This window comes from Nerophis lumbriciformis, linkage group LG14 (assembly GCF_033978685.3).
Source record: "Nerophis lumbriciformis linkage group LG14, RoL_Nlum_v2.1, whole genome shotgun sequence".
Classification (NCBI taxonomy): domain Eukaryota; kingdom Metazoa; phylum Chordata; class Actinopteri; order Syngnathiformes; family Syngnathidae; genus Nerophis; species Nerophis lumbriciformis.
In genome coordinates, this window is record NC_084561.2 from 33897970 (window position 1) to 33916386 (window position 18417).

At 41.3% G+C, this 18417-nt stretch overlaps 1 protein-coding gene across 5 annotated transcripts in view; it reads left to right on the forward strand.

Annotated features, from left to right (window-relative positions):
- Positions 1-18417, forward strand: part of LOC133616394 (adenylate cyclase type 1-like) — a 223809-nt gene that overhangs the window by 110303 nt on the left and 95089 nt on the right. For all 5 annotated transcript variants that reach the window (XM_061975587.2, XM_072914695.1, XM_061975590.2 and 2 more), the window contains 3 exons: positions 5655-5813; positions 6204-6345; positions 8775-8930. In XM_061975587.2, coding sequence (XP_061831571.1) covers positions 5655-5813; positions 6204-6345; positions 8775-8930 — 457 coding nt within the window. The remainder of the gene's footprint in view (positions 1-5654; positions 5814-6203; positions 6346-8774; positions 8931-18417) is intronic.

Sequence of the window (18417 nt, forward strand, 5' to 3'; positions counted from 1 at the left end):
CAAGCAAGAGCAACAAACACGGCGAAAAATAAAGGCAAATGGATAAAAAAAACGTTCACTTATTCAATATTCTAAAACAGAGTTCTGCAGAACAGTGATATTACATGGAGCATCATTATCCATCACCATCCGCTGGTAACATTGTGTATCAGTCAGTTTAACTGCACGTCATCGTCATTGCCGGTCACTCGAACAAGTATGACGATCCTCCTGGTAGGGGTGTATCCCTTTATGGAGGATGCCTGTGCGTGACTTTGTTTAACGTGGGGAGATTGGTGCACAGACCGTCACCACACGATCCTTGATAGAATCGGGCCAGGGTCCAGTGGCATGGAGTCCCAAGACGACTGGGGACCCTTTTCTGCTGCAGCCTTCTTCCGCCATCGCAGCCGTTGTGGTAGTTCTTAAATCTACCGTCTTCCGCCTGCTCCGCCGCTGAGGTCTTCACCGTATCCTTGGCTAAGGGGCAGTCAGGTACTAGGCCTTTGTCAAGGGCCACCTGGGGTAACAGTAGTAAAGGGGTTAACCTCCTAGTGCCCCAAGACCCTATAGAGGAGCCTCCACTGCCGGATGCACTTTAACGTCATGCCCAGGACGCAAACTGCACGTACTAACTTGTATGTCACATAAAAAGTGCATATTTTAACCATTGGAATCATTTCTATAGTTTCAAAATATTCGGTTGGCCGCATTGAAGTCTTTATTATGTTGTATTATGCCCAGCTAGTCCAGTTAACCGTTTTTTTAATGCTATTTTTGAGAGACCCGTGTCACCTGACTTCAAATGTGACACCTCATTGGCTGGTTCTGAGAGCGGATCTCTTGCTTTAGCCGTATTTTACCAGAAGTGCGTCTTGCTTTTTGACGCAGCAAATTTTTCTGCGCTGAAATTTATTACACAGAATTTTTACGCACTGAATTTTAAAACACAGATTTAAAAAAAAAAAAATAAATAAATTGTCAGCATAATTTGATGTGAAATTCAGTTCACAAAATTAAAAAATCAGTTACATAAATTCATTGTCAAAGAAAAGCTTTCCTAATAAACTCAACCTAGAATAGGATAGCATAGGATAGGATAGGTCTTTATTGTCATTGCAACAAGTACAACGAAACTATGTTTTCAGCACAAATCCGTTCAAAATGAGACAAACAAACAGTGTACAGGGTTACAGAACAGGAACGCTGATGGGTCGCCACGAGGCACCCCGTAAAAGGTGGGAAAAAGGTAAAACGCTGGGGCAGAAGATGAGTAAAAAAAAACAATCTAGACTGGGCTCCTAAGGAGGCCTAGTCTGGAGTGGGAAAAAACTTCCATGCCATGCACACATAAACATGTTACATTTAATCACGACAACTCGCAACAGGGGGGTGGGGCGGTTGGGGCCCTGGAGGTCGACTTCTGCTATGAAGCGCTGCCAGCCGTCATCACTCCAAAGGGGAATCAAGCGGTGGTGAATGCGTGGGATGGGGGAGGGTGAGTGTGTGTGTATATGCCCATTGTCTTGGGTGTGTTGATGTAGTGTTCATGTTCATAGGCCTGGGGCCGTTCTGCATGCAATCAAAAGTTCGACTCCAGATGTCGTTGAGGAGGGAGGGAGGTCAAAAGCGTCCATCATTGAGGTGTCCTCTGGGATGTTTTCAGAACAGCCGGCTCATGTTGTTGGAGCGTCAAGGCCATTCGAGGTAGTCAAATCGTAGATTAGGATTTTTGTTTTTCCGCGAGCAGACATTACAATGGCTTGTCTGTTCTATTCGTCCATGCTGGCCCTCATATCCAATTTTTCCCTTACCAGCTTTTCCATGATGTGATCCATCTTGCGATTCAGTTCAGAAATCGCCCCAGTCTGTGATGGCACAGCCAGGCCCAAACCTTCCATTGCGATGAACAGCCTTTGGGCCCCTTGAGTGGCTGCCATCGTCTTACGAATTTGACGATACACCAGAGCAATGCCCAGCCCAATCGGCAGGTGCCCCGCGATCACCGTTCCAAATAGGTAGATGTCTTCCACGTCCTCGATGGAAAGGACTGAGAGGCACATGATTCTCCATTAATCCCAGGAATCTCTCACGTACCCCGCAGCAATGGTTCCATCAGGGCATCCAGGCTCCCCAGAACCTCTTTTCCTCGTCGAAAATATTTTGTCAATTGAGTAGAGAGTCCAGCTGATCATTTCCATGTCTGATGTTAAGATTTGGAGGACAGCGCAAAGAAAGAGGCTTCAAAAAAGTGTAGACAAGACAAAAACAAAGAGAGCAAGCAGGGAGAAGAAGGGAGCGGAACAAAATGTGACCGCCCTCACCAGAGGCAAGACAGAAAAGCCATAAATGGCAGACATTTCGACATGTTCTGAGCGAATTTGTTGCCGCCCATTGTGAATCATCATAGAGGCAATACCGTAAGTAGTTGATAAGAAGTTTATTTCATGTTGGTAAACATATAAATAGTGGCGATTGTTGAGAACTTTGTGAACATTTTTACTCTAAATGCGTACAATTCAATGTAGAAATGTGCAGTCGTCCTCTGCTGGTCATTTCGTTGCACTACAGCTACATGTTAAAAGCCATGGAAGCAATTTGTTTGAACTATTTTGTTTACAATCCATGGTAAACTATGAAATATTATCCAGATATGTACAAAACTACTAAGAGAATGTGTATCACTTTATTTTCCAGTTTTCAATGTCATGTAAAAGGGAAAAATGTTGAAGTAAATGCTGAATCTTGTTGTCTTCATTCATTGGCTCCTGTTTAACTCGGTGTTAAGTATGTTTCAACACACCTGCACGAGAACAATACAAACACATTTCGTTTGGTCTTTTAAAGTGCAATGACAACATTCAATTCCAGAAAAGGCTGGGGAGAATGTGATGAAGTCAGATGAGACCAATACAAAACTCTTTGGCATTACCTCGAGTTGACAACCTCAAAAATTCCCATCCCTACTGATAAACATGGGGAAGCTGTTTGTTTGTCTACAGAAAGACTTCACCACATTACTGTAAAGTGCTGATTAACACGATTATATACCTTAGAATCTTGTAGGAAATTATTTCCCATTCTTGCTTGATGTACAGCTTAAGTTGTTCAACAGTCCGTTGTCGTATTTTACGCTTCATAATGCACCGCACATTTTCAATGGGAGACAAGTTTGGACTACAGGCAGGCCAGTCTAGTACCCACACTCTTTTACTACGAAGCCACGCTGTTGTAACACGTGGCTTGGCATAGTTTTGCTAAAATAAGCAGGGGCGTCCATGGTAACATTGCTTGGATGGCAACATATGTTGCTCCAAAACCTGTATGTACCTTTCAGCATTAATGGTGCCTTCACAGATGTGTAAGTTACCCATGTCTTGGGCACTAATACACCCCCATACCATCACAGATGCTGGCTTTTGAACTTTGCGCCTTTAACAGTCTAGAGGGTTATTTTCCTCTTTGATCCGGAGGACACAACGTCCACAGTTCCCAAAAACAATTTGAAATGTGGACTCGTCAGACCACAGAACACTTTTCCACTTTGCATCAGTCCATCTTAGATGAGCTCAGCCCCAGCGAAGCCGGCGGCGTTTCTGGGTGTTGTTGATAATTGGCTTTTACTTTGCATAGGAGAGTTTTAACTTGCACTAACAGATGTAGTGACAAACTGCAGTTACTGTCAGTGGTTTTGTGAAGTGTTCCTGAGCCCATGTGGTGATATCCTTTACACACTGATGTCGCTTTTTGATGCAGTACCGCCTGAGGGATCAAAGTTCACGGGCATTCAATGTTGGTTTTCGTCCCTGCCGCTTACGTGCAGTGATTTCTCCAGATTTCCTGAACCTTCTGATGATATAACGGACCGTAGATGGTGAAATCTTTATATTCCTTGCAATAGCTCGTTGAGAAATGTTGTTCTTAAACTGTTGCTCACGCATTTGTTCACAAAGTGGTGAACCTCGCCCCATCCTTGTTTGTGAATGACCGAGCATTTCATGGAAGCTGCTTTTATACCCAATCATGGCACCCACCTGTTCCCAGTTAGCCCATTCACCTGTGGGATGTTCCAAATAAGTGTTTGATGAGCATTCCTCAACTTTCTCAGTCTTTTTTGCCATTTGTGCCAGCTTTTTTGAAACATGTTGCAGGCATCAAATTCCAAATGAGCTTATATTTGCAAAAAATAACAAAGTTTACCAGTTCGAATATTGAATATATTTTCTTTGCAGTCTATTCAATTGAATATAGGTTGAAAAGGTTTTTCAAATCATTGTATTCTCTTTTTATTTACAATTTACACAACGTGCCAACTTCACTGGTTTTGGGTTTTGTATATGACCTCTACGCTTTCCAGCAAGGGATTATCCACCAAGTTTGAAGTCACATTCCTTAAAGATGAAATACGTATTTCACCTAATAAAATACAAATGAATCAATCATCTTTTTGAGTGTGTTATTCTCTGCATTTTGTGTTGATATTCCATCTCTGTTAGAATAACGCTACCAAAAGTCATAGTCCGTTTGTCTTTGTAAGGGAATACACTTACAAAATGAATTGTTTCTTCCATTGAAAATATTTGCGCTTACATGACTGTTAACGGAGACTACAACCCATTCGTTGTATTTCTATCACATTTTAACTTGATCAAATTAGCGATTTGCTTGAAATGGATTGTATTTTACTTTTATAGAGTCCACAGTAGAGATGTCCGATAAATGCTTTAAAATGTGATATCGGAAATTATCGCTATTGGTTTCAAAAAGTAAAATGTATGACTTTTTAAAACGCTGCTGTACGTAATGGTACACGGACGTAGGGAGAAGTATAGAGCAATTGCGTCTCCCAGTCATACTTGCCAACCCTCACGATTTTCCCGGGAGACTCCCGAATTTCAGTGCCCCTCCCGAAAATCTCCCGGGGCAACCATTCTCCCGAATTTCTCCCGATTCCCACCCAGACAGCAATATTGGGCGCGTGGCTTAAAAGCACTGCCTTTGCGTGCCGGCCCAGTCACATAATATCTACGGCTTTTCACACACACAAGTGAATCCAGGCATACTTGGTCAACAGCCATAAAGGTCACACTGAGGGTGGCCGTACAAACAACTTTAACACTGTTACAAATATGCGCCACACTGTGAACCCACACCAAACAAGAATGACAAACACATTTCGGGAGAACATCCGCACCGTAACACAACATAAACACAACAGAACAAATACCCAGAAACCCTTGCAGCACTAACATTTCCGGGACGCTACAATACACACCCCCCCGCTAAACCACCCCCCCCCCCCCAACCCCGCCCACCTCAACCTCTTCATGCATGTCCCAAATTCCAAGCTGCTGTTTTGAGGCATGTTAAAAAAAAATAATGCACTTTGTGACTTCAATAATAAATATGGCAGTGCCATGTTGACATTTTTTTCCATAACTTGAGTTGATTTATTTTGGAAAAACTTGTTACATTGTTTAATGCATCCAGCGGGGCATCACAACAAAATTAGGCATAATAATGTGTTAATTCCACGACTGTATATGTCGGTATCGGTTGATTTATTAAGAGTTGGACAATATCGGAATATCGGCAAAAAAGCCATTATCGGACATCTCTAATTGGAGCCATACCTCCACTTGGCTGCCCCTCTCAACGCATGCATTTTCTCATAGGTCAGTGGTAGAGGCAACTGAGGTGGACTTGAACATGCGTGTTGGCCTGCACACAGGACGGGTGCTGTGTGGTGTGCTGGGCCTCAGGAAATGGCAGTATGATGTCTGGTCAAACGATGTCACTTTGGCAAATGTGATGGAGGCCGGAGGACTGCCTGGGTCAGTACTCACTGTTACTACCGCAGAAACAAGACAAGCATGAAGCAAATGCAGTAGACATTTACTTACTCAGCATGTCATCCGTTCTCGTTATGCTGGTTTTTCAACCAGTTGCAGTTTACACTGTATAAACCACATTTATTCAGATTCTTACCTAATTTCACTGTTTTCCTCTTGTGTGCATGTCACCTACATACACAATGTGCAATGGCAATTTTTGAGTAATCCTGTTAACCACCAGACACATGTTCACCCATTTTATATGAGTGGATTCATTACAAAAAAATGCAAAAAAATGTGCAAGCGAATGGCAAATTACTGTGATATTTGTGTAAAGTGATGCCAGTTTGAGCATTAAAAGCTTCATTTTGTCTTTGCTTGTGCTCTCAGCAAGGTGCACATCACAAGGACCACCTTGGAGTGTTTAAATGGCGATTATGAGGTGGAACCCGGCTTTGGACACAAGAGACACTCCTTTCTGCAGAAGCATCACATAGAGACTTTTTTCATCGTGCCATCACACAGACGCAAAGTACAGCTGTTTTTCTTTTTTTTTGCATTTTCTCTCTTTTTCACTTGGGTATAACACATCTGTCCGTAGTGTAGTAGTAGTAGTAGGTAATCCGCTGGGACAGGCAGAGAAGCAGGTCATGTGTTAAGCTGGTACATACATGGCTGGTATCACTGTCTTACTCAACATGTACACGTACGCGCGGATGGTTTTTATTATTGCAGAAAAACTACGACTCATTTCTATTTACATTGCATGACTAGTTAGTATGAGATTACATGGATTATTGAATGCTGGCGTTGAATTTTATTTCATTATGTAGGTGGTTTAAGATTAATTAGAACAGAATGGACTTTATTGTCATTATATTCGCATATAACGAGATTAAGGACTCCAACTTAAGGTGCGGTAGTGGGAACAAATATGGGGTAAAAATAAATTACACAAGAAGTAATAAAGATAAAACTAAGAGTTGGAATAAATAGACACCTTATATATTGTATTACATTGAAACTTGCATAAAAAGCTAAACAAATTGAATTTTTCACAGCCCATTTCTGCTTAAATAACTTTATGGGCATATATATATATATATATCCAAGACCAGATCAAGAGCAGCACAGGCCACATTTTACATGCAGGTTTTTTTTTTTCAAATACTACCGTATTTTTCGGAGTATAAGTCGCACAGGCCGAAAATGCATAAAAAAAGAAGGAAAAAAAACATATAAGTCGCACTATGAAAAAAACTGCGATTTATAGTCCGAAAAATACGGGTACTGCTTTTGCATATATCAAAGTGAGTTTTCAAGTTAAATGTAAATGTTAAATGCTGTTTTGTACTTAGTATACTGCCACAGATGTACAGTACTTTGAAAAATATTGATTCACTTAATGAAACCGTGACATTTATTGGGTGGCTTATTACCATTTCTGCTAATGTGACAAACAGGCTTTCTACAGCAATTTAAGGCTAAAAGCTTGATTTGATGTTACAGTGATATCTTTGCCGCTTGTTTTATATTATTAATTCTAGAAAATATATTAAGAACAGTTTAAGTTCAAATATTTTACACCATATTAAAGGATTAGAATTGAAAGTACCTTAAATGACCCAAAAAAATAAAATGCTTTTGGAGTTTATCTAGCGCCTTTAAATGTTGTTCACAAAGTGTTATCAGGCCTATTTTTGGACATTTTAAGTATAGGCGACATGCATACTTGTGTATTATATGGCTACTAATTAAAATTTTAGATTTTTATTGCATGTTAAAACATACATTTATGTTATTTCCTACATCATTATTAATGTCATGATTACTATCTTGGACTCCAAATGTCATAATCTACATTTAACATGTATTTCAGTTTAAGTAATACTATATATATATATATATATATATATATATATATATATATGTATATACATACAGTACAGGCCAAAAGTTTGGACACACGTTCTCATGCAATGCATTTTCTTTATTTTCAAGACTATTTACATTGTAAATTGTCACTGAAGGCATCACAACTATGAACGTGGAATTATGTACTTAACAAAAAAAGGTGAAATAACTGAAAACATGTTTTATATTCTAGTTTCTTCAAAATAGCCACCTTTTGCTCTGATTACTGTTTTGCACACTCTTGGCATTCTCTCGATGAGCTTCAAAAGGTAGTCACTTGAAAGGGTTTTTACTTCACATGTGTCATAGTTATGATGCCTTCAGTGACAATCTACAATGTAAATAATCATGAAAATAAAGAAAACCTATTGAAATGAGAAGGTTTGTGTGGAAGTCTCCGAGTGTGGTGGGTTCTTCTGATGCCGACAGATCTTCTTGAGCCCTGTATACAGGTTGGAGCAGGTCTTTTATTTGTCATACACAAGAATGGTTTGCTTTCCAGCAATATATATTCAAGACCTTTCAGCTCTTGGCTCCAACTCCAACTAGATAGCCAGCCCCAGCTGGGCAATCTACTCACCTGCCGCTGGCTTCGAGGCCGGTCCTTACACACCCGGTCCTTACAGGCCCGCAGACCACGCCCCCCTCCACAGTGTGTCCAAACTTTAGGTCTGTACTGTATATGTTTGTGTATGTATGTATTATATATATATATATATATATATATATATATATATATATACACAAACATAAATACACTCATACATATGTACATACACATAAATATATATGTACCGGTACACAAATGAATATATACATACACACACACATATCTATATCTATATATATATATATATATATATATATATATATATATATATATATATATATATATATATATATATATATATATATATATAGTAAAAACACATGACAATTGTTTCCTGTGTGTCTTGTATCCATAGGGGAAAAAGCATTCATCAGTGTCAGTATCATAGATAGCCGTAGAATTTTTCCATATCCAACTAGCTTTTACTATTTTTCCAGATATTTCCTGGTTTAATCCTGTCTGACATCAAACCAGCCAAGAGGATGAAGTTCAAGACAGTGTGCTACCTGCTAGTGCAGCTCATGCACTGCAGGAAGATGTTCAAGGCTGAGATCCCCTTCTCCAATGTCATGACCTGTGAGGATGACGACAAGGTGTGTACTGGTCTCTATTTTATTGTGGGAAAGTTTCACTAATTGTATAAATCAAACAGCTTCCCTTTCTGCATTATAAACTAATTTCTGACGAATACGATATTTGACACAGTAGTATGTTGTTATAAAGCCAAACCAAGAAACAGAGACAAAATTCTCAAAATGTGTAAGTATTGATATTCCTCTATGTGTTTGTGGTAGTGCTGTTGTGTGTTTGAAGTAGGAAGAAGTAATCTGAAAATACAAAAATACAGTGGTAACTCATGCCACCTTGTGTACAAGTTTAATCGCTACTGTGACGCACCTGTACACTGAACTGTGACACCCATTGTCGCTCATTGAAATGAATTAAAATTGATTCAATCCTTGCCTGGCTCCCCCAAAACAACACCATGTTTCCATGTAACATGCCTTTTAAAAAGAAAAAAAACACATCGTGTATATACAATATATGTTTTTTACAAGTTATTTATACTGTGGAGGTCTTGCACTGCCGGGTTCATCGACATGCCAGGCTCTTCCATGGGTACAACAGTGCTTTATTGGCAGGATTGTGCAAAAGTCTTTTTGTGCTTTTCAGCAATTGTCTTTAGTCGCAATCGAGCACATGAATGGTCTCTCTCCAGAGTGTCGTCTGTCTTGCTCTCGCTCTCGCTATCTTCGTGCTCATGCTTCACCAACAGCCATCAACAACTCTTCCCCCACTCCTTCCCGGCTGCTGCCTTTAACAGAGCGACAGGTGATTACATAAACGTGCCCAGGTGGGCCATCTACGCACCTGTCGCTGATCTCGAAGCCGGTCCTGGCACACCCCGCTTCGCTGCAGGTCCGCAAGCCACGCCCCCCCACATACATGTTTTTAACTTATGTTGTATGCATACAATATAAGTTATTTTCTTTATTGATATTAAAGGCCTTACTGAAACCCACTACTACCGACCACACAGTCTGATAGTTTATATATCAATGATGAAATCTTAACATTGCAACACATGTCAATACGGCCGGGTTAGCTTACTAAAGTGCAATTTTAAATTTTGCGCATAATATCCTGCTGAAAATGTCTCGGTATGATGACGCCTGCGCGTGACGTCACGGATTGTAGAGGACATTTTGGGACAGCATGGTGGCCAACTATTAAGTCGCAAAATTCCACAGTATTCTGGACATCTGTGTTGGTGAATCTTTTGCAATTTGTTCAATGAACAATGGAGACAGCAAAGAAGAACGCTGTAGGTGGGAAGCGGTGTATTGCGGCCGACTGCAGCAAAACAAACACAGCCGGTGTTTCATTGTTTACATTCCCGAAATATGACAGTCAAGCTTTACCATTGGCCTGTGGAGAACTGGGACAACCGAGACTCTTACCAGGAGGACTTTGAGTTGAATACGCAGACGCGGTACCGTGAGTACGCTGCGGCTTCCAAACATTTGATCGCTTGCCCGTACGTGCGTGCCGCTATGTGCATGTCACGTACGTAACTTTGGGGAATTTGGGGAAATATATTTGCTGTATGAACTTTGGGGAGGTGAACGGTACTTTGGGCTGTGGTATTGAGTGTGTTGTGCAGGTGTTTGAGTTGTATTGGCGGGTTATATGGACGGGAGGGGGGAGGTGTTTGTTATGCGGGATTTATTTGTGGCATATTAAATATAAGCCTGGTTGTGTTGTGGCTAATAGAGTATATATATGTCTTGTGTTTATTTACTGTTTTAGTCATTCCTAGCTGAATATCAGGTCCCACCCGCCTCTCACCGCATATTGCCTATCTGAATCGCTCCCACTGCCCTCTAGTCCTTCACTCTCACTTTCCTCATCCACAAATCTTTCATCCTCGCTCAAATTAATGGGGAAATCGTCGCTTTCTCGGTCCGAATCGCTCTCGCTGCTGGTGACCATGATTGTAAACAATGTGCAGATGTGAGGAGCTCCACAACCTGTGACGTCACGCGCATATCGTCTGCTACTTCCGGTACAGGCAAGGCTTTTTTATCAGCGACCAAAAGTTGCGAACTTTATCGTCGATGTTCTCTACTAAATCCGTTCAGCAAAAATATGGCAATATCACAAAATGATCAAGTATGACACATAGAATGGACCTGCTATCCCCGTTTAAATAATAAAATCACATTTCAGTAGGCCTTTAATACTATTGTACCATAAACAATACAATAGAATGTAATACAAACAACAATAGTGGTTGTATGAAGTAAAGTAATAATAACGTACAACATTTACCTTGGAGAGCAGACTTCTATGTTATCTTACTTGAGCTGTTTCTTCATTACACACACCATTAAGTACCAATAATTGTCACACACACACACTAGGTGTGGTGAAATTATTCTGTGCATTTGACCCATCCCCTTGTTCACCCCCTGAGAGGTGAGGGGAGCAGTGAGCAGCACGGTGGCCGCGTTCGGGAATCATTTTGGTGATTTAACCCCCAATTCCAACCGTTGATGCTGAGTGCCAAGCAGGGAGGTAATGGGTCCCATTTGTATAGTCTTTGGTATGACTCGGCCGGGGTTTGAACTCACAACCTACTGATCTCAGGGCGGACACTCTAACCCAGTGGTTCTTAACCTGAGTTCGATCGAACCCTAGGGGTTCGGTGAGTCTGCTTCAGGGGTTCAGCGGAGCCTCCGCTGCGGAGGTCAAGACACACCCGACTCATCGTGTAAATAAAAACTTCTCCCTATTGACTTATTATGGATACCCTCAAACAATGTTCCCTCTAATTTTCCTTCTGCGTGAGCAAACGCAAAAACTCCTTGAGTATTCAGTGGAGCACTTGCGAGCACACCTGTCCAAAACCTGACTAAATAACAAATTAAATGTTTCATTATTATAATCAAATGACAGCTGTCATTTCCATGACATTATTTTCTAATATAAGTGTTTTGGCCCACTTACAATGACAATAACAACAAATATTGTTTTTCATGAGCTGTGTACTAGTATTGTATGTCTGGGTGAAAAACGAAAAAAAGGAACAGACTTTGCTGTGAAAATACAAGCCCCGTTTCCATATGAGTTGGGAAATTGTGTTAGATGTAAATATAAACGGAATACAATGATTTGCAAATCATTTTCAACCCATATTCAATTGAATGTACTACAAAGACAACATATTTGATGTTCAAACCGATAAACTTTTTTTTTTTTGCAAATAATCATTAACTTTAGAATTTGATGCCAGCAACACGTGACAAAGAAGTTGGGAAAGGTGGCAATAAATACTGATAAAGTTGAGGAATGCTCATCAAACACTTATTTGGAACATCCCACAGGTGAACAGGCAAATTGGGAATAGGTTTTATACCCATGATTGGGTATAAAAGTAGATTCCATGAAATGCTCAGCCATTCACAAACAAGAATGGGGCGAGGGTCACCACTTTGTCAACAAATGCCTGAGCAAATTGTTGAACAGTTTAAGAAAAACCTTTCTCAACCAGCTATTGCAAGGAATTGAGGGATTTCACCATCTACGGTCCGTACTATCATCAAAGGGGTCAGAGAATCTGGAGAAATCACTGCACGTAAGCAGCTAAGCCCGTGACCTTCGATCCCTCAGGCTGTACTGCATCACCAAGCGACATTAGTGTGTAAAGGATATCACCACATGGGTTCAGGAACACTTCAGAAACCCACTGTTAGTAACTACAGTTGGTCGCTACATCTGTAAGTGAAAGTTAAAACTCTCCCATGCAAGGCAAAAACCGTTTATCAACAACACCTAGAAACGCCGTCGGCTTCGCTAGGCCTGAGCTCATCTAAGATGGACTGATACAAAGTGGAAAAGTGTTCTGTGGTCTGACGAGTCCACATTTCAAATTGTTTTTGGAAACTGTGGATGTCGTGTCCTCCGGACCAAAGAGGAAAAGAACCATCCAGATTGATTTAGGCGCAAAGTTGAAAAGCCAGCATCTGTGATGGTATGGGGGTGTATCAGTGCCCAAGACATGGGTAACTTACACTTCTGTGAAGGCGCCATTAATACTGAAAGGTACATACAGGTTTTGGAGCAACATATGTTGCCATCCTAGCAACGTTATCATGGACGCCCCTGCTTATTTCAGCAAGACAATGCCAAGCCATGTGTTACATCAACGTGGCTTCATAGTAAAAGAGTGCGGGTACTAGACTGGCCTGCCTGTAGTCCAGACCTGTCTCCCATTGAAAATGTGTGGCGCATTATGAAGCCTAAAATACCACAACGGAGACCCCCGGACTGTTGAACAACTTAAGCTGTACATCAAGCAAGAATAGGGAAGAATTCCACCTGAGAAGCTTAAAAAATGTGTCTCCTCAGTTCCCAAACGTTTACTGAGTGTTGTTAAAAGGAAAGGCCATGTAACACAGTGGTGAACATGCCCTTTCCCAACTACTTTGGCACGTGTTGCAGCCATGAAATTCTAAGTTAATTATTATTTGCAAATATAAAATAAAGTTTATGAGTTTGAACATCAAATATATTGTCTTTGTAGTGCATTCAATTGAATATGGGTTGAAAAGGATTTGCAAATCATTGTATTCCGTTCATATTTACATCCAACACAATTTCCCAACTCATATGGAAACGTGGTTTGTAATTAAATTATTTTATTTTATCATTCATCATTTAAAATGACATGAGAGTGGCACTCGCCAAGGTGAAGCCACGCATATCTGAACTGGTCTCTCAAAGGCAACAGCAGAAGTCAGACAGATTTGCAGGTGTGTAATTTGTTGTGAGTTCATGCACCGTGTTGGTTTTGTTCTTTGAACAAGGTGATGTTCATGCACAGTTAAATTTGTGCACCAGTAAAAAAAAATATATAACTTTGCCTTCAATTTGAAAAAAAATATATATATATACCAGAGGTGGGACCAAGTCATTGTTTTGCAAGTCACAAGTAAGTCTCAAGTCTTTGCCCTCTAGTCCGAGTCAAGTCCCGAGTCAAGACTGGAAAGTCTCAAGTCAAGTCCTAAGTCCTGCATTTTGAGTTTCGAGTCCTTTCAAGTCCTTTTAACCACAGACTAATATATTAACACAGATTGTGTATGCTTTTCAAACGCTGTATTTATTTATTAAAACAAGTGCATTTTAAATTGCAGGAAAGAAAATTGTGCTGACATTGCACTTTATAATAGCACTATTAACCAGTCATTTTAAACATTAACTCATTCCTTTACAGAACAAACACATTGAAAAATAAAGTGCAAATGTACTTATTTGTACAAAAGTGTTAACATTGAAAAAACATGACATATACGTGAACATAACAAAAAAGTTGTACTTTTTATATGTCAGGGCCCTATGCTGCATTGCATTTGCAAAAGACCAAATTAGCCAAGAGTCTGTCAGTCATTTGTGCACGATGGGGGCGTAGTATGATGCCACCATGGCTGAAAACTCGCTCCACTGGAGCACTGGAGGCAGGCACTGCCAAGACTCTCATGGCCACTCGGAACAGTGAAGGAAGAGTCTTCATGTTCAATGCCCAGAACAAAAGGGGGGAGAGAGTTGTTTTGGGTTGGTGCACTACTTGTAAGTGTATCTTGTGTTTTTTATGTTGATTTAATTAAAAAAAGAAAAAAAAAAGAAAAAATTCTTGTGCGGCCCGATACCAATCGATCCACGGACAGCCCCACAGCATCCAGAGCCTTAAGGAACTCCGGGCGGATCTCATCTACCCCCGGGCCTTGCCACCGAGGAGCTTTTTAACTACCTCAGCAACCTCAGCCCCAGAAATAGGAGAGCCCACCACAGACTCCCCAGGCACTGCTTCCTCATAGGAAGACGTGTTGGTGGGATTGAGGAGGTCTTCGAAGTATTCCCTCCACCGATCCACAACATCCGCAGTCGAGGTCAGCAGAACACCATCCTCGCCATACACGGTGTTGATAGTGCACTGCTTTCCCTTCCTGAGGCGGCGGATGGTGGTCCAGAATTGCTTCGAAGGCGTCCGGAAGTCGTTTTCCATGGCCTCACCGAACTCCTCCCATGTCCGAGTTTTTGCCTCTGCGACCGCTGAAGCCGCACACCGCTTGGCCTGTCGGTACTTGTCCGCTGCCTCAGGAGTCCTATGAGCCAAAAGAACCCGATAGGACTCCTTCTTCAGCTTGACGGCATCCCTCACCGCCGGTGTCCACCAACGGGTTCTAGGATTACCGCCACGACAAGCACCAACTACCTTGCGGCCACAGCTCCAATCAGCCGCCTCGACAATAGAGGCGCGGAACATGGTCCATTCGGATTCAATGTCCAGCACCTCCCTCGTGACATGTTCAAAGTTCTTCCGGAGGTGGGAATTGAAACTCTCTCTGACAGGAGACTCTGCCAGACGTTCCCAGCAAACCCTCACAATGCGTTTGGGCCTGCCAGGTCTGTCCGGCATCCTCCCCCACCATCGCAGCCAACTCACCACCAGGCGGTGATCGGTAGAAAGCTCCGCCCCTCTCTTCACCCGAGTGTCCAAAACATGAGGCCGCAAATCCGATGACACAACTACAAAGTCGATCATGGAACTGCGGCCTAGGGTGTCCTGGTGCCAAGTGCACATATGGACACCCTTATGTTTGAACATGGTGTTCGTTATGGACAATCTGTGACGGGCACAAAAGTCCAATAACGCAACACCGCTCGGGTTCAGATCCGGGCAGCCATTCTTCCCAATCACGCCTCTCCAGGTTTCACTGTCGCCGCCAACATGAGCATTGAAGTCCCCCAGTAGAACGAGGGAATCACCCGGGGGAGCACTCTCAAGTACTCCCTCGTGTGAATCCAAAAAGGGTGGGTACTCTGAGCTGCGGTTTGGCGCGTAAGCGCAAACCACAGTCAGGACCCGTTCCCCCACCCGAAGGCGGAGGGAAGCTACCCTCTCGTCCACCGGGTTGAACTCCAACGTACAGGCTCTGAGCCGGGGGGAAACAAGAATTGCCACCCCAGCCCGTCGCCTCTCACTGCCGGCAACGCCAGAGTGGAAGAGAGTCCAGCCCCTCTCGAGAGAACTGGTTCCAGAGCCCTTGCTGTGCGTCGAAGTGAGTCCGACTATATCTAGCCAGAACTTCTCCACCTCTCGCACTAGCTCAGGCTAAAAAAAATCACTGAACAAAAAGTATGAATAAGGTAGTGAACTGCAACAGATTCCCGTGTTTGCAATAACGTTATAACGTTAGCAGTGAGTTTACAGCCTCACTGATTTAACTACACAGCAAATAAAAGTCACGTTACTTAGCCAATAAACGTTATCTTACATTCAAAACTTACCGTTCTTTGTGCAACTTCAAATGCCGGACGAAGTTGGAAGTTGTTTCCTCTCCATCAGTAATTTTCGAACCGCATGTGTTGCATACTGCAAACCGTTTTGTGTTGACCACCTCGTAATTTTTATACCCAAACAAAATTATTTTAGGTATCATTTTTTGTTCACTGGCGTGTGGTTTGGACATGTCTTCTTCGTTGGTTGTCCTGCAATTTGATTGGATGAATGCTGTGTGATGAAAACAAAGTAGATCTAATTTGATTGGCTGTTGTACTGAGAGCACACCAGCTGACACACGCAACGCTGATAGACAAGTACACAATGAAAAATACGGAGCGCTCCCGAATAACTTTTTCATCTTTGGGTTTTGGGGAAAGTAGCAAGTCATGTCAAGTCATGTCAATTCAAAAGGCTCAAGTCCAAGTGAAGTCACAAGTCATTGATGTTAAAGTCTAAGTCGAGTTGCAAGTCTTTTTACATTTTGTCAAGTCGAGTCTAAAGTCATCAAATTCATGACTCGAGTCTGACTCGAGTCCAAGTCATGTGACTCGAGTCCACACCTCTGATATATACTGTATATGTTTCACTAAAGAAGGGTTCGGTGTATGCGCATATGAAACTGGTGGTGTTCGGTACCTCCAACAAGGTTAAGAACCACTGCTCTAACCACAAGGCCACTGAGCAAGAGCTTTAGCATAATTTAATGATTTCGTTTTGAAATCATTGTATTTATTCACCAAGACAGTACAATTAAACATTGCTACCCGTAGGTAACCGATGTCAAAGTACATAAGACTTCTAGCTAGAGATGTCCGATAATGGCTTTTTTGCCGATATCCGATATTCCGATATTGTCCAACTCTTAATTACCGATTCCGATATCAACCGATACCGATATATACAGTCGTGGAATTAACACATTATTATGCCTAATTTTGTTGTGATGCCCCGCTGGATGCATTAAACAATGTAACAAGGTTTTCCAAAATAAATCAACTCAAGTTATGGAAAAAAATGCCGACATGGCACTGCCATATTTATTATTGAAGTCGCAAAGTGCATTATTTTTTTTAACATGCCTCAAAACAGCAGCTTGGAATTTGGGACATGCTCTCCCTGAGAGGAGGTTGAGGTGGGCGGGGTAGAAATTCTGTCCATAAAAGTTATCAACAGAATCGGTGACAAAAGGCAGCCTTGGTTTATGTGCTTTGCTAGGGATTTTTTTTCCCCAGAAATTGTATTTTTTTTTACTCTTCCTCCCCCAGCGTCTAACTTTTCGCATCTGTTACAGGGCGCCTTGTGGCGACCCATCAGCGTTCTTGTTCTGTACTGTTTGTTTGTCTAATCTACAACGGGTTTGTGCTGAAAACAAAATGCTGTTGTACTTGTGCAATGACAATAAAGATCCATCCATCTAGAATTAAATGAGGAAAGACTGTTGTGATTTATTAAATTCTAGTTGCAAAAAGTGAAATCTAAGTAAGATTAAATATCTCAAATAAGGGTGATATTTGCTTATTTTCTGTCCGATAAGATAATTCTTCTCACTAAGCAGATTTTATGTTAGAGTGTTTTACTTGTTTTAAGGGTTTTGGTCCTAAATGATCTCAGTAAGATATTACAGCTTGTAGCTGAGATTTGATGACCTATATTGAGTAAAACATGCTTGAAACTAGAATATCAACTGTTGCAAAGCTGTGTCATCAACACTCACAAGTATAAAACTACTTTTTTTAAATAATAATTTCTTATTTCAAGCATGAAAAAAAAATCATGACTGACACAATCGTGTCCCATAATTAAAACAGATGACAGTCAAATGGACCTGGCTGTTTTATTTTCAATGAAACAATAGAAAATACGTACTCATATAGTAGTACAGTTGGCACAGTACAGTAAACTGACAGTTAATATTTAAACATTTAACATGTGACATTTCTAACAATTTTGAACAGAAATAGTTCATGCACATTCAGATAAATTCTTCAAAATTACAATTAAAACATTTTTGGCCGGGGGCCAGGCTGTATATATGTGCACTAATTGACTGAAAGAGCACGCACTTGGCGCGATGATGTCATGTTATCGATGGAAAAATGCATTTTTAGACAATATGATTTGCCTGAGCGGCTCGTAGACCCCGAGAGTAACAAGCGGTTGCCTTGTTGCCTTTCCATTAAGAACAATAAATTAGTTTTTAGTATAAGTTTGCTGGTTTCAAGAAATGTAATGCC